At 47.6% G+C, this 13,768-nt stretch overlaps 1 protein-coding gene across 1 annotated transcript in view; it reads right to left on the bottom strand.

Moving 5' to 3' along the window:
• The window catches only part of LOC119450820 (succinate dehydrogenase [ubiquinone] flavoprotein subunit, mitochondrial-like), a 43,136-nt gene that overhangs the window by 3,558 nt on the left and 25,810 nt on the right, over nucleotides 1-13,768 (bottom strand). Inside the window, exons 12-14 of the mRNA XM_037714314.2 lie at nucleotides 11,588-11,680; nucleotides 6,483-6,581; nucleotides 1,376-1,519 (exon numbers count right to left, since the gene is read on the bottom strand). Coding sequence (XP_037570242.1) covers nucleotides 1,376-1,519; nucleotides 6,483-6,581; nucleotides 11,588-11,680 — 336 coding nt within the window. The remainder of the gene's footprint in view (nucleotides 1-1,375; nucleotides 1,520-6,482; nucleotides 6,582-11,587; nucleotides 11,681-13,768) is intronic.

Here is a 13,768-nt window from a genome sequence, read left to right as displayed (position 1 = left end):
TTATAAGTGGTCTATGCTGTATAACGAATTATTGTGTATAATGAACAGCAGTAAAATCTCCTTGAAATATTTCCCAAACAATCTTTATTTTATATATAGAAATAGTGCCTATAGTATATCGAACTTTTTTGTGATCCCCTTCAGATTCAACATATCTGGGTTCAACTGTAGGTTTCTTTGACTCTTTCGGCCATTTTCATGACAGGTCCGTAGTAGTATACTCTTGTTACGGTTTGGTCGACGCACATCTATTCGCAGCAGCCACGTGACACTCAGAAAGCCAACAAACTGCCTTGCAAGTGAAAGCGAGAGACCGAAGATGAATGAGGAGAAGGAGAAGGGAGGGGGGCATAGAGAGCGCTGCGTGAACTTGTCGTGGCCCTCCAGATTTCAGATTCTTTGACACGTGGCAAATCATGTATACCCTTACAATGAAATGGCGTAGCCGGCCGTTGGTGCCGGCTACGCACGAAGCAGTGATCGAGTCATGTGATGCGCGGTCCTTTCGTCTATCGCTCAGATTGCCCTTACAATAACACACCTGCCGTAAATTTGGTTTAGCCTTTCTGTATTCTGGAGAGAAAACTTCTACGCAATAAATAACAGACTGCTGCAAAACACAGGTCCGCTGTTTAACTCAGAACTTCATTGGTATTCAGTAAACGAAACATCATTAATTCATTAGTTTCAGAGGGGGGGGGGGGGGGGAGTGCTTGATTCTATTCAACAAAAGTTGTGCTTGATGAAAACAAAACATATATTCCAGACCTTCATATACTAGAACTGAGCTGTAATCAGTGCTGGCATACTAATTTGGTGTTTCCTTTCATAAGAGTAGACTGTACTGTATACCTTTATTTATATGTACTTAAGTTACTGATAGCTTGCAAAATTCTTGTTACGCAATGCTGAGACTTCCAAAAGCACGTGCAGCACCATATTTTCTTGCCCAAAAATTGTAAGCATTACATTTTGTGAAAAATGTTCCGATAGTCAATTCAGTATTTGACTTTCTTTTCTTGATTCGATTCAAAATCTACTGCTGGGTATTCGCACACCCCTAGTGCCATCGTTTGCTGCTTGTATTGCTCGAACCTGCAGTGGTTGTGACTTGTTTGCACAGCTGCCTTTCATGCCAGTTGAATGCACCCACCAGTTGCTGCAGCTGTTTCGGTTGTGCAGCCACATTGCAAGCAGTGAGCAACAGCATCACAGCACACCTGTTCTGTTTGTCTTTCTCATCCCGTTGTCTGTTAACACTCAACCAGTCCCATTTCATACTCTCAAGCATGACAGAGGTGCGGAAAACGAATAAAAGGGGAGGAAAGAAGCCCATCGTTATGAAAACACGACTCGCTGGAGGACACTGCCGCACCTTGAAGTCTTCGCGGGCGTGCGCACCGCGGCTCTCTTTGCGTGCCTCGGCTGCGTAGATGGCCTGGCGGGCACACAGCAGCAGGTTCTGCAGCTCCAGCCCTTCCACCAGGTCCGTGTTCCACACCATACCTCGGTCGCTCACCTGCATGTCGGCACAAACAAGAAAGAGACACGCGGAGCTGCACGAGTGGAGATCCACAAAGAGGCTTCAAGGCACACAGAAAAAAAGAACTAAATGTGTTGAAAAATAGTTGCAGATGACATACTCGCTACTTTCGCGTAGCAAAGCATGACAGATCTCACTAAGAAATACTTTCCAAGGTGTACCGTGAACTTGGCTAGAACCCTGTGTAAATTGTACGCCCTACTCTTATTGTTTATTAATGTGGTTAATAAATAAGGATTCTGTAGACTTATAAAGCGCTAGTGCTGTATAATTATTGTCAAAATGTAACACAACTCTTTGACTAGTAATTTATAACTATTGACAATGCCTTTGGGCCCGTAAGGTAGAAATAAATTGCTATACAGTATAGACCACTTATAACGTAACCGCTTATAGTGCAGGACCGGATATAGTGCGGTCTTTTCGGACTCCGGTTAATTTTCCCATAGCATTCCATGTATGCACGTATCGCTTATAGTGCACTTGCGGGAAATGAAATACCGGTTACAGTGCGGCTGCCCGGGGGTACGGAAGTCAGCGGAGACAGCGAACGCTCCCCTCATACGGGCGCCCCAAGGAGTGCTCGGGGAAGAAAGAGAGACGAAGTGGAGAAGCGCACGTGGTGCGAACGAACAGCCAGTGAGGCTTAAACCAAAATCTTGAGTGCAAGTCGTGAAATATCACGGCGCGCATAGCGAGCAAGGGCCACGAAACTGCCAACGCCGGCCAACGCTCGCTTCACGATAACGGCAGTAAACGAAACTTCAGGGAGTAGGCGGCGCCGGCACGGCGAAGGGCGCACGCGGAGACCATGGAATGTGAGGGAGGAGGGGGGCAGGGAAGCAGATTTCGCCTCGGCAACTCCGCCGCTTCGGTGGCTCCCCTCGCCCTCCCTCGTAGCTCCCTCTCACTTTCGAGTGTCACCGTGCGCGCTCGCCGCCGTGCAGGCGCCGCCGCTCGAGCCGGCTCGGCGCCAGCTCCCCGAAGTTTCGTTTTCTGCTGTTATCGGGAAGCGGGCGTTTGCCGGCGTGGGCAGTTTTGTTGGCTGGCCTGGGACAGCGCCGCTGCTTCTGTCTGCGCCGTAGCCACAGCGTGCAAGGTCAACACGTGACTAGAAAGTAGAGGAAGCATAAAGGAGAAAGGGTTCACTGCCATTTTCTACGCGTGGCTATGGTAGCGTGGCTGAGACGTCGGCACGTACACGCATCTTCCGGCACAACGCAGAATCGGCGACCTTGCCATTTGAGAGAAGATGAAATTTCCGCAGTGTTTTTTTTTTCTCTATTTTTTTTGTTTTGTTTTGTTCGCGCGCGACATAGAGGGGTCTCTCCTAAGCTTTAACTCTATGGTGGTGCCGGAGCAATGCTGGTCGGAGGCGCCGCCGCGTGAATTATTTCAAATTAACGAGATTCGACTGTAAATTGAATGCAAACGTTCTAGCCACATTCCTAGACTGTCGCATACGCGTGGCAGCTTGGTGCACATGTCTTGCATATGTGCGGGCCTTGAAAATTGTTGCTTTGGTTATAGTGCGGTACCGCTTATAGTGTGGATATTCGAGACTCCGGTGACTTTCGTTATAAGCGGTGTACACTGTATATTGACCACAATGTAAATAAATATTTCCATCTTTCTGGAGCTGGAAAATGAAGATCGATTACTAGTGGCAAAAATGAAGCAGGTAGCTTTCGTTTATTTGCCTTTCTAGAATTTCACACCCAAAGTGACGCATCCACAGTGACATCAGTGTAATGTCACCGATTACACCACAGCTACACTAGAGTCTAGACCAATGTGATCACAGACGACTGTTCTGGCTACGAAAGAAAAGTTTCAGCGGCAGAGCTTTTTCACACACATTATTAGAGAGCGAAGTGTTCCAGGCCTATCTAGCAAAGCTTTCAGTAACTCTGACTTTGCTTTAGACTGCATGGTGACATAGGTGTAAACAATATGCACTGTTACGATCGGCCAGCAGGGGAAGCGACCTTCGAGCCACTTCTAATTTCTTGAGACAAATCAGCATGGTGAGGCCCACAATACGTCGCATCGGACAAACCAGCGGCGACACCAAGGCGAGATTAGTTTGAGGGCTATGGGGCTGATGGATGTCACCCGGCCGCCCACCATGACGCTGAGACCAAGGAATGCCTGGGAAAGTGCGTGCAACGCTTCCCCACGGTCGCAGCTAGCTGCCAAGGCCATTCAACAGACGAACCCACTAATGGCTGGAATCAAGACGCGGTAGATTGGGTCAAGCGTGACACCACCTGTCTACAGGCATCCCCTCCATCCTCTGTGACAGTGAGCTGTGTGCGTCCGAGGCTACCTTCCCAAGTGTGTTCGGGGGAATAAAGGCACCGGAGTGTTTATGCGCACCCTGAGCCTCAAGGCAGAGCCTCCAGCGACTTTGGACGCTGTGGTTTTAGGAAAATGTGCCCGCCGGTTTCCCTGGCCTAGAGATCTAGGGAGGACAGAGGGCATTTAAGCGGACGTTTGTGGCTCATCTAGTGTGCTCACAGTGAGAGATTTGGCCAGTTCTCTCCAAGATGTAGCTAGTGCTCTCCCCTCGGCTGTCATATAGATAGTGCTCTCCCAGAACGATGTAGACTGCCGACATGTAGTAGCGCTGACATGCTACGATCTACTGCACTGCGTACTCTGGCCAGTACGATGATCCCCTTGTTATGTAAATAAGTTTGCCTCTCACATGTAAATAAACCCCCTGTTTCATTTACCCTACCTCTCGACCTCGTACTCATCACCTCGGCCTTTGGGGGTATATTGAATAAAAAAAAGAATTAAAAAAAAAGAAGCAATCCTCGTCAACTCTGCTCGGACAACGGCGCAGGCCCGCTCAGCCTCCGTGTGACGTGCCGGTAGCGTAGGCCAGCTACCCGTTACGAGACGCACCGGTGGCGTAGGCTACAGAGCGACCCTCAGTTTGACGTCGGACTCTGAGACCGCGACTCCCAGCTCCTAAAGCACCATTTGCCTTGGTCTGTTCTGGCAGCCATTATTGCTGGGAGATGGGCCAGCACGTGACAGTTGCAGCATGACAGAGAACAATAGCTTACTTTTGTGAAATCAGTAAAACGCAAAGCAATCTCACCTGTGTCAAAACTCGAGAAAGAAAGAAATCGTGCAGAGCCCAGGCACTGTGGCAATCGGTGCAAGCATAGCTTTCACAAGCCAGCAAGACAAAACAGCGCATCACGATAAATGCCCAGCGAATTTCGACAACGAATGTGTCCCGTAACCTGCCCATAACAGCCATCAGCCGTGGTGGCATTCCTTGCAGAGCAAAGGCAAGTTTTATTCATAGGCGATATTTTTGAGTGACCACTTTCAGTGATACTATCACCTTAGGCTACGTTCACACTTGGTCTCGAAGCAGGCGGAAGCGGCAAAAACTTCTAAATATCCGCCCGCCTAGGCGGCGAAGCGGGCGGAAAACCAGGCGGAAAGCAAAATCGGTCTCGGACCGATTTTTTCGCCATGGTGACGCGGAATCGCGGCGGAAAGTCGTTCCGCTCGACCGGAAGCTCCACTAGCATGTAAACATCCGCTCGTAAAATTGTACATGGCACCAAAAGTGTAGGCTGCGATGGTGCTCGACGCGATCTAGATCCACCACTTTCTCTACGACAAGAGTGGTACTAAACGTACTGTCAGCAATACTCGCGATAGTATTCAACGTCGCGCGACCGGAGGTGCAGCAACGAAGCCTTGGGGTGACCCAACTTCTTGCGCTTTTGCAAAGCTGGGCGAACCCACCACAGCGGCTTCCGAGGTGTCCGCTCCTTCCGTTTATTCATTGTCCATTTCTAGGAAACAAGTAGGTAGAAGTATAAAAAACAATTTCTTCGCCCACTTCTGTGGCAGAAAAAAGTTGGGCAGATTCCTCGTTGGAGCTCCGCAATTCTCCTCGCACAGGCGCAGTATGTTGCAAAAGTCGCAGGGTGCTTTTTTCGTTGCGCGGTGATTTTCTCGTCGCGACAATAGATTAGGAGCATAGGTCTCACGTAGGACGCGCAGGCTTCAGCGAGCCCCAACACAAGGGCCAGCCCGGGTTTTAGCTTTGGTGTACTGGAGGCGCCGCCATAATACGAAATGATGAAATGTTATTACAACCTGTAAATAAAAGCTATTAAAGAAATATAATCACGCCTAGGCACCAACCTTTGACTCAGCGCTACCGTGCCCGTATGAGGAGAATTACGGAACGGCTACGAGGAATTTACCGAAGGTCGCAGATGACAAGCAAAGTTGCGCGAAATGAACACTTGATGACGGGTGGGACAATGAATGAACATGCCGCTCGAAATGGTGCGATAATGAGCGCCACCACGCCGACAAACATACGCAGACTAGATGGATGTGGGCGAAAGCGACAGCGGTGGCCGCGGCGATAGCAAAACAAATGTGAACAACTTGGACATGCGCGGGAAAGGTTTTCCGGCCGCTTTGGCCTTTCCGCCCGCTTGCCGCTTACCGAGTGTGAACGTAGCTTTAATGAGATTTCGCATGACTCCTCACTGGATGCACTGAAGTTGATGGCTGAAAGCGTTCCTGATACTGTGCAAAAAGCTTGGCACAGTGCCAGAAACTCTGTCACCCATACACGTCGAGGCGTCTGGTGCCGAGCCACACGAGAAACCATGCCAAAGGGATTGTATCTCCGACAGCGACAGTATGATGGCTAGAGTAGCGACAGCTTCTACTCGGACGACAACACAATAAATCACTAAAATGTTCGCAAGGAAACTTTCTCTTTAAAAAACAGAATCAAGTATTGATGTTGACTAGGCAATATTACGTCCCTATGCAAATGACAGGCTCCAGTAAATATAACAATCATGTTTCGTATTTCTCACGTCAGAAAACATGAGTTGGCAAGCAAGCCGATCCCACCACTACGGAGACTTTTCATACAGACCTTGAGGTCCTTCAGCTCATTGTAGACGCCGTCCATTTTGCGGCAGCCCTCCTGCAGGCTGTCACCCGTCCTGAACACAGCCGCATGCTGCTGCATCGTCTGCATGCCGGTACGTAAAGCAAGGTCAGCTGGTTTGAATATAGTCAACGACGCACACATATATTCTTTTTTCACAGCAAAGAACACTGTGGACACTGGAATTACAGTACACCCTCGTTATTTCGGATTTCATGGGGCTGAAAAAAATGTCCGAATTATCCAAATGTCGAATAATTGAGATTATCAAGAAAACAATAAGCAAATGCTTACTACACCAACATGCTTTTATTCGCTAAATGAATCGGCAAATCCCGTTTCTATTTGGCTCAACAGCAGTGCAGAAGCTGCAATTCCCATCATCTCGTGATTGATTAGTGCTCGCAGCGGCAAAGGCCTCGCGACTTCCTTTGCAGCACAGCCGCTGAGCAAATCTTCATCCGAGACATGCTTTTCCTTTGAGTGCACGTCTCGATTATTTTTTCACCAGTGAGCTGGTTGCCAACAGATCGTCCATCCACCGCAATGTAGCTGGTGCTCCACGTCCTCAACTTATGCAGGCGTCATTCGACGGGGAGGTGGCGTAGCTTGCGAATGGTCACTGCACCGTGTCAGACGGTGTTAAGGCGACGTTCACTCGGTTGACAAACAGTAAGTAGGGGCTAAAGAACGTTGCAGACATGAGACGGTACGCCGTGTTAGTAACACTGCACGTGCTGCAGTTGCACCAATTAAAAATGAAGCTACTGTTTGCCACAACCGCTGCAGACAAAACTGTGGTCCCTATCGACGTGATCATGGATTGCGACTACGCATTTATGTAGCGATACGGCTAATGCGGTGTTATGCTTGGCGGTAAACACAAGCATAAAAAGCTTATAAAGGCACAAACAGGCATGAAGCGTTTTGACATTCCTATCGTTCATGCAGAATTTCCGCTGATGACTATGGTGATGTGAGCTCCGCTGCATCGCGCATTTGCGACGATCCATGCATGCTAAGCTCCGAGGAGGAGAAGGAATAAACTTTTATTGTAGAACCAGCACTTTATGATGGCCGGACCTAAGCCTCCCATGAGGGGACGTCGAGGGCTTGCCTCACCGCGAGTTGTCCGAATTAACCAATGTGCAGTCAAATGCATCCATATTAACGAGAGTTTGGTTCCATTAAGGGGGGACGTGGCTTTGAAAATCAACTTCCTGATTTCTTCATGGATTTTGATGAAAATTGGCACAAATGTTTAGAATGTCTCCCTGATACTTCCATGAAAGTTTCAGAGTGATACCTTGAGAACATTTTATTGAGCAGAATTTTTCTCTCTTGAACTTTCTGGAGGGCCTGGGGAGCTTAAAAAACATGATGGAAGGCTCGTTGAGTATTGACTGCATAGCTCAATGCATGCTGAAGGTCGTGACAGTCTTACTTTTTTTTTTTCGCAACGCAAATTTTTTAGATAGTCATTTTTCAAGTTACCTTCGCACCAAGCACACTTTCGGGGTGAACGAATAGCCACGCCATAAATTTATAAAAAGTGAACATAAAAATGCGAGACTGTGTCGACCTGCACAGTACTCCAAGGAACGTGACAAAAAAAACAGAATCGAAATAGGCTAAACGGTAACGAAGAAATCAGCTCCAGAAACTGAGCAGAAAGGCGAAAAAACAGTTTTGAGAAAACGGCTCTCAAAGTTGCACCTTCTCTTCAGTTCTCTAAAACACACCAAAGTTGTAATCTTTGATGTTTTTTGTGACGTGGGGCTTCTTGGACATGTGGCCTCTGGTCTGCTGAGCCTTCGTTCTGCCTTTCTCATGTTTGTATGGCATTCTTTATCGCTGCTCTACAAAGAGCATGGTGCCTGGGTTTCAAACCAAGTGAGGTGCAGAACTATGTGGGCATAAATATACAGTAGTTCTAGCGTTGTATCTGCAGACTGCCTCATTGATAGCAGCCTCTAGTGCAGTCAGTGAGACATTGTTTTCTTTTGGTAGAATCGACCATGTTACTGTATGAAGGCTCTCAGCAGCCTTCTGAATCATCTTCCATTGACAATGACTATGGATGTAGGAGAGCCACTGATAGAGAGGCAGCAATGCAGCTGCTAGGTGCTTTCCAGCCTGTACTTTTGTATCATGCCTCACTTCTGCAGCCAGGTGTCTGTGCCAGCCCAAGTGGCCTAGTGAACAGAGCTCATGATGAGGTTCTCTTTATGAAGGGGTGGTATGATAGGTATTGTTACGAGATATCGTGGCATTACGATAACAGAGTCGGCGCGCGATGTGCTAAGTCGCGGGTCCGAGGTGCCGATGTGCGAAATGCCTGGTCGCGGGTCCGCGGAATAGACGCTCGACGAGCTTAGTCGCGCAGTCCGAGGTGCCGATGCGCGAAATGCCTGGTCGCGGGTCCGAACGCTCGGTAAGCTCAATCGCGCAGTCCGAGGTGCCGACGCGCGAAATGTCTAGCCGCGGGTCCGAGGAATAGACGCTCGAGGTGCCGACGCGCGAAGTGCCTAGCCGCGGGTCCGAGGAGTCGACACTCGATGAGCGATGTGCTGATGCGCGAAATGCCAAGCCGCGGGCTCGAGGAATCGACGCTCGAGGTGCCGACGCGCGAAGTGCCTAGCCGCGGGTCCGAGGAGTCGACACTCGATGAGCGATGTGCTGATGCGCGAAATGCCAAGCCGCGGGCTCGAGGAGTCGATGCTCGATTTGCCTAGTCGCGCAGTCGGAGGCGTCAACAAGGATCGGAGAAGTCCGCGCGCGATGCGCTTCATCGCCGAGTCGGAGACGCCTACGCGCGAAAGGCTTAGCCGCGTGTCCGAGCATTCCGTGCCCGAAGCTCGGTCGCGAAGTTCGCGTCACCGATGCTCGGAATGCTTAGCCGCGAGTCTGAGACATCCACAAAAAGCGGGATCGGCCACGGTACTGCGATGTCCGCGTAGCGCCCGCTTCAACACTCGTCGAGATTACGGAAACTGTGCGGAGCTCGCGAGGAGACCGCAACAAGCGGAGCAGACGACGCCATCTCGGAGCGAGCACCGGACCAATGGCGAACCGCGCTGGGGTCACGTGGCGGGCGCGGCCAATCGGTGGCTCCGGCACGACCTTCAATCATTTGCTTTTTGTGTGATTGTTTCTGTATGGAGGAGATAGCTGAAGCGGCAGATTTGAAGACGGAGAAATGCGCTTTCCAACGAGACCAAGATGGCGGCGCTCGGCTGCGCCGTTCCGGAGATATCGTGGCTTGAAAAACGCCGTTCTTTCGCGATTTCCGCGCAATTTTTCGGCACCTTGGCTGATACAACAATTTTTTTAGAGCACTTCTACTTTGTTTTCAGTGATGATATTTCGGAATCAGATAGAATAAGAGTTACAGAAATTGAAAATGTGATTTTCAAAAAATCGATTTTTTTGCCATTTTTCGCGATGCGAAAGCCGCGTCCCCCCTTAAATAATGCATATGCTTGCTGGGACCAGAGGACAAGTCTGAATTATCCGATATTCCAAATTAACAAGGGTTGAATTAACGAGGTTTTACTGTAGTGGTTAGTGCAAAGTACAGTTTGAGTGAAAGCTTGCCGACTGAAATTAAACGTTAAATTGAATAAAAGGAATAACCTACTTCATAAAGTAATACAGCTCAGACCACTTATAACGTAACTGCTTATAGTGCAGGAACGGATATGCCGTGAGAACCCGCATATAGTCCAAGGTTTTCTTTCCGGACTTTACCATGTAAAATTTCCATCCCCGAAATATTTGTAGAAATATATGCAGCTCCCAACAATTTTCATCCAAAATTGGCAGTTCCGGTTTCGGTATTGCTTGGTGCTTTCATCATCAGGTTCTAGAGCCATGATCAGTCACCATTGTCCCCACGCTGAATTCGCAACGGCCACTCTTTGCACGATGTCAGGACAGCAGAAACAATATTCAGCTACTTTTAAAGGAAAAGTGATTGTAGCTTCCGAAACCATTGGCAACTGCGGTGCAGGGTGGAGTGCAATGGAAATAAATGCTTCCAGTGACCATTTTCCTTGGACTATGTGCAGATGAAAACTTCTTTTCCATTTTGCTATCCCCAAGTTACACCCCGGACTATATGCAGGTTTGAGCTATACACAGCTTCTTACGGTACATATCTTGAGCCACATGCAAACAAAAATTTGCTTCACTATAACGGATATCACGTCGGGTCCCACATTTTCGGTTTCGTAATAGTGCAAAGAATACTCTACTAAAATAAAGCATGGTCAACCAAATTTTCAAATCAACCAAATTACACCCGATAATGTGTTATATCAAGGTTCCCTAGGAGATAACACAACTTTTAAATGGCGGAGAACCTTGCCTTAAGATGTGGCTTCGTGGCAGAGCGCGCCGCGCTGCCGTGAAACCACACTTCAAGGCGAAACTTGCATTCCTATAACTTGCACCCGGACACTACTGCTCAATTTAAAAAATGTTTGGGTGCGGGCTATATGCACAAAACATATGGTACTTTCTCTGCTCCCTACATACAGTTACTGGAGTACGCTGATGTGGCTTGGAGTATGTTCCCTCTGCCATTGTAGGAGGAAAAACGTGTCAGGGGTGCTACAATGCTGCGGAAATCATGACAGCAATTCTTGAACATGAAGTATCACATGACCCAAGCAGCATTCATATCACTGGTAACACCGGTGAGTAAAAAGTGCAAGAAGCACTGCCACAGTTAATGAATTTGAAGTCTGCGCGAGTCGGGCCACAGCAGACCATCATCAAATGTTGAAGAGGTTCTTCGGGCAAAAGAACAGAGTTATCCCTCTGCTTATAGCTTTAATAAGGCACCCAATATCACTTTACATGTGAATGTGCTGCGAGTCATCGCTGTCCCCCACACCTGTCAATCTTGGCTAATTGTGCATACATGGTACAAGGAAACTATTGTTTGAAGTGCTGAGAGATGCACAGCAGGCTTTTGTGGCTCTTCGACATTCTTGACTAGTCACTAACTACAGAGCCTCATGGAGAAGGAAAGTGCGACAAGGATGATCACACTAAAAGAATGCAAACTGAGGGAATGGACTGACCTTCTGCATGTTCAGCCTGACCTTGGACACCGGCAGGGACCCGCTGGCGTTGCGGACTTTGTCCAGGTTGGCAACAGACTCCTCACCCGCATTCTGGAATGGAATAACAAAGGACACATCAGAAAGCAGTCACTGCTGTCTGCATGGTATGCAGAAGGAAGGAAGCAATCTTCGTTGAAGAGGAATTGGGGATATACGCGATCCTGCAGTAGAAACAGATTTGCCGCTGTGTGAAATCTAAAATAAGGCAAGAACAGTGTGTTTCTCTTGCGTTCATTGGTGAAGTAGGAATGTAGGCATGTCATTGATGCAACACTGCCATGCCTGCGGAAGTCTACAAGGCATGTTTACTATATACAGTGATGGAAGCGACATTTCACTTTTTTGGAGCAGAAAAAATGCTATTGGTGTTTTCGGAGAAGATGGCAAAATATGCCATACGACTCCTGGAGTTAAAAGCATCACTGAAGCGTCTAAATAATATCAATATTTATTATGAAACATATTGCACATACAATAATCAACGCAAATTGCAAGAAACAAGCAATTAAGAAGATGGATAGTTAAAAGGTGCAGTAAAATGAGATAAATTTAAAATACCAGTACTTGTGGCAGAAATGAGATCAAACCAGTAAATTGAGCACATTTTATTATAAAAGTAACCACAATCACACATAACCGTTACCAAAGCAGCAGTTGATAATCGGTATAAAGTCGAAGTAATTTCAGTCACTTTCACATTTAATCAAATCAGACTGCATGTCTGCATGTCAAGTTCAGGAATACAGCTAAATACCAGTTCTTATGGCAGAAATGAGATCAAAGCTGATAAGGCTGAGTATCACAATGTAAAAATAATCAGTCACACATCACAGATGATAGCAGCTTGTTGGTTATCAATACGAGATCGAATTTCCCAAGCCGTTTCGGAGCAGTTACTAACAAAAACGAAAGTTTGGAGCAATTGGAGCAGCGCTTCCATCACTGTATATAGAGCTTAGATTCAATAACTGAAACATGCAAGTACGCTGCTGACAGTACTGTTCTTGTTCTCTGCTGATAAGACAGCAGTGCTGGTGGACAACTTTTCTTGGCTATGAGCAAAAGTTACGGGGTGGAGCGTCTGCACTTGATTGTAATGTAGCAGATGGATTTTTCAGACTCCAAAAATTCGGATTTGATGGACATTCCGGACTTCACAAATGCACCGTCAGGGTTCCCATAGAGCTAATGCAATTTCGCGACAAATTTTTCGGACACAATTTACGCACTAAGGTTCGATTTTCTGGACTAAATCGCTCGTTCTGACCCACGCTACCTGATCCTGGGGCTGTCGTGTTGGATTTTCCACTGAATTGGCCAGGCTTGGCTTCCAGTGGCCTGTTCTATGGCCTCAAAGATTGAGAGGTGCGTACTATCAATAGAAAGTGCAAGACATCCCCTTGTCTCGGAGGCCAGGTCCACTCTTCCTTGGCTGACAGAACGCTCCAGGGGACGGCACGTTTTCTGTTTACCACTTATTGCGGGTTACTTTTTTTTCCCCCTTTCTTTCTTTCTTATTTTCTTTCAAGTTTCGGTTGCTATTTTGCACGTGTGCAGGTGTGTCTCGGAGACGTCGCATCTTTGTGTGTGTTTGTGTGGTTTCGCATTTGTGTGATCTATGCCACTTACTGTGCCTTCACGAGAGCCAAATGGTGCGGAAAAAAATGTGGCTCATTTCTTCGATCTCCATATCGATCTCCACCAATGGAGATCACCAATGTGGTGACGCTCTTGTCAACTGTGTACGGAGACAACGTCACTCTAGCACAAATCCAAGCAAATCTGATCACCTCCAAGCGTAGCATGAGGCAGGGCATCATTAGAGATTTCTTTAAGCCACTCTAAGCTTAATTTTAATTTCTGGGGGGTGAACGATTTTTTCAGACTATTTTCCAGTCTCCGTGAGGTCCGGAAATTGGTCGGCTACTGTATTCATACACAATGTAGTCTGGGCAAGCTCGGTTTCTCCAACCTCACACAAATCCTTTACATTAGTGAAGACAGAGACAATCAACTTGGTGTGAATCAATGAACATTTATACACATGCGATACGTACAGAGTTCTGAACACGAGCAACGCAGCCTATGTCAGACCCCCGAAGTGGCCATATGACCTCGGCATCGACTGGGACTTGGACG

The sequence above is a fragment of the Dermacentor silvarum genome, chromosome 4 (assembly GCF_013339745.2).
Source record: "Dermacentor silvarum isolate Dsil-2018 chromosome 4, BIME_Dsil_1.4, whole genome shotgun sequence".
NCBI lineage: Eukaryota > Metazoa > Arthropoda > Arachnida > Ixodida > Ixodidae > Dermacentor > Dermacentor silvarum.
The sequence above is the reverse complement of the archived record's forward strand: the minus strand, read 5'-3'. Positions and strand labels throughout refer to the sequence as shown.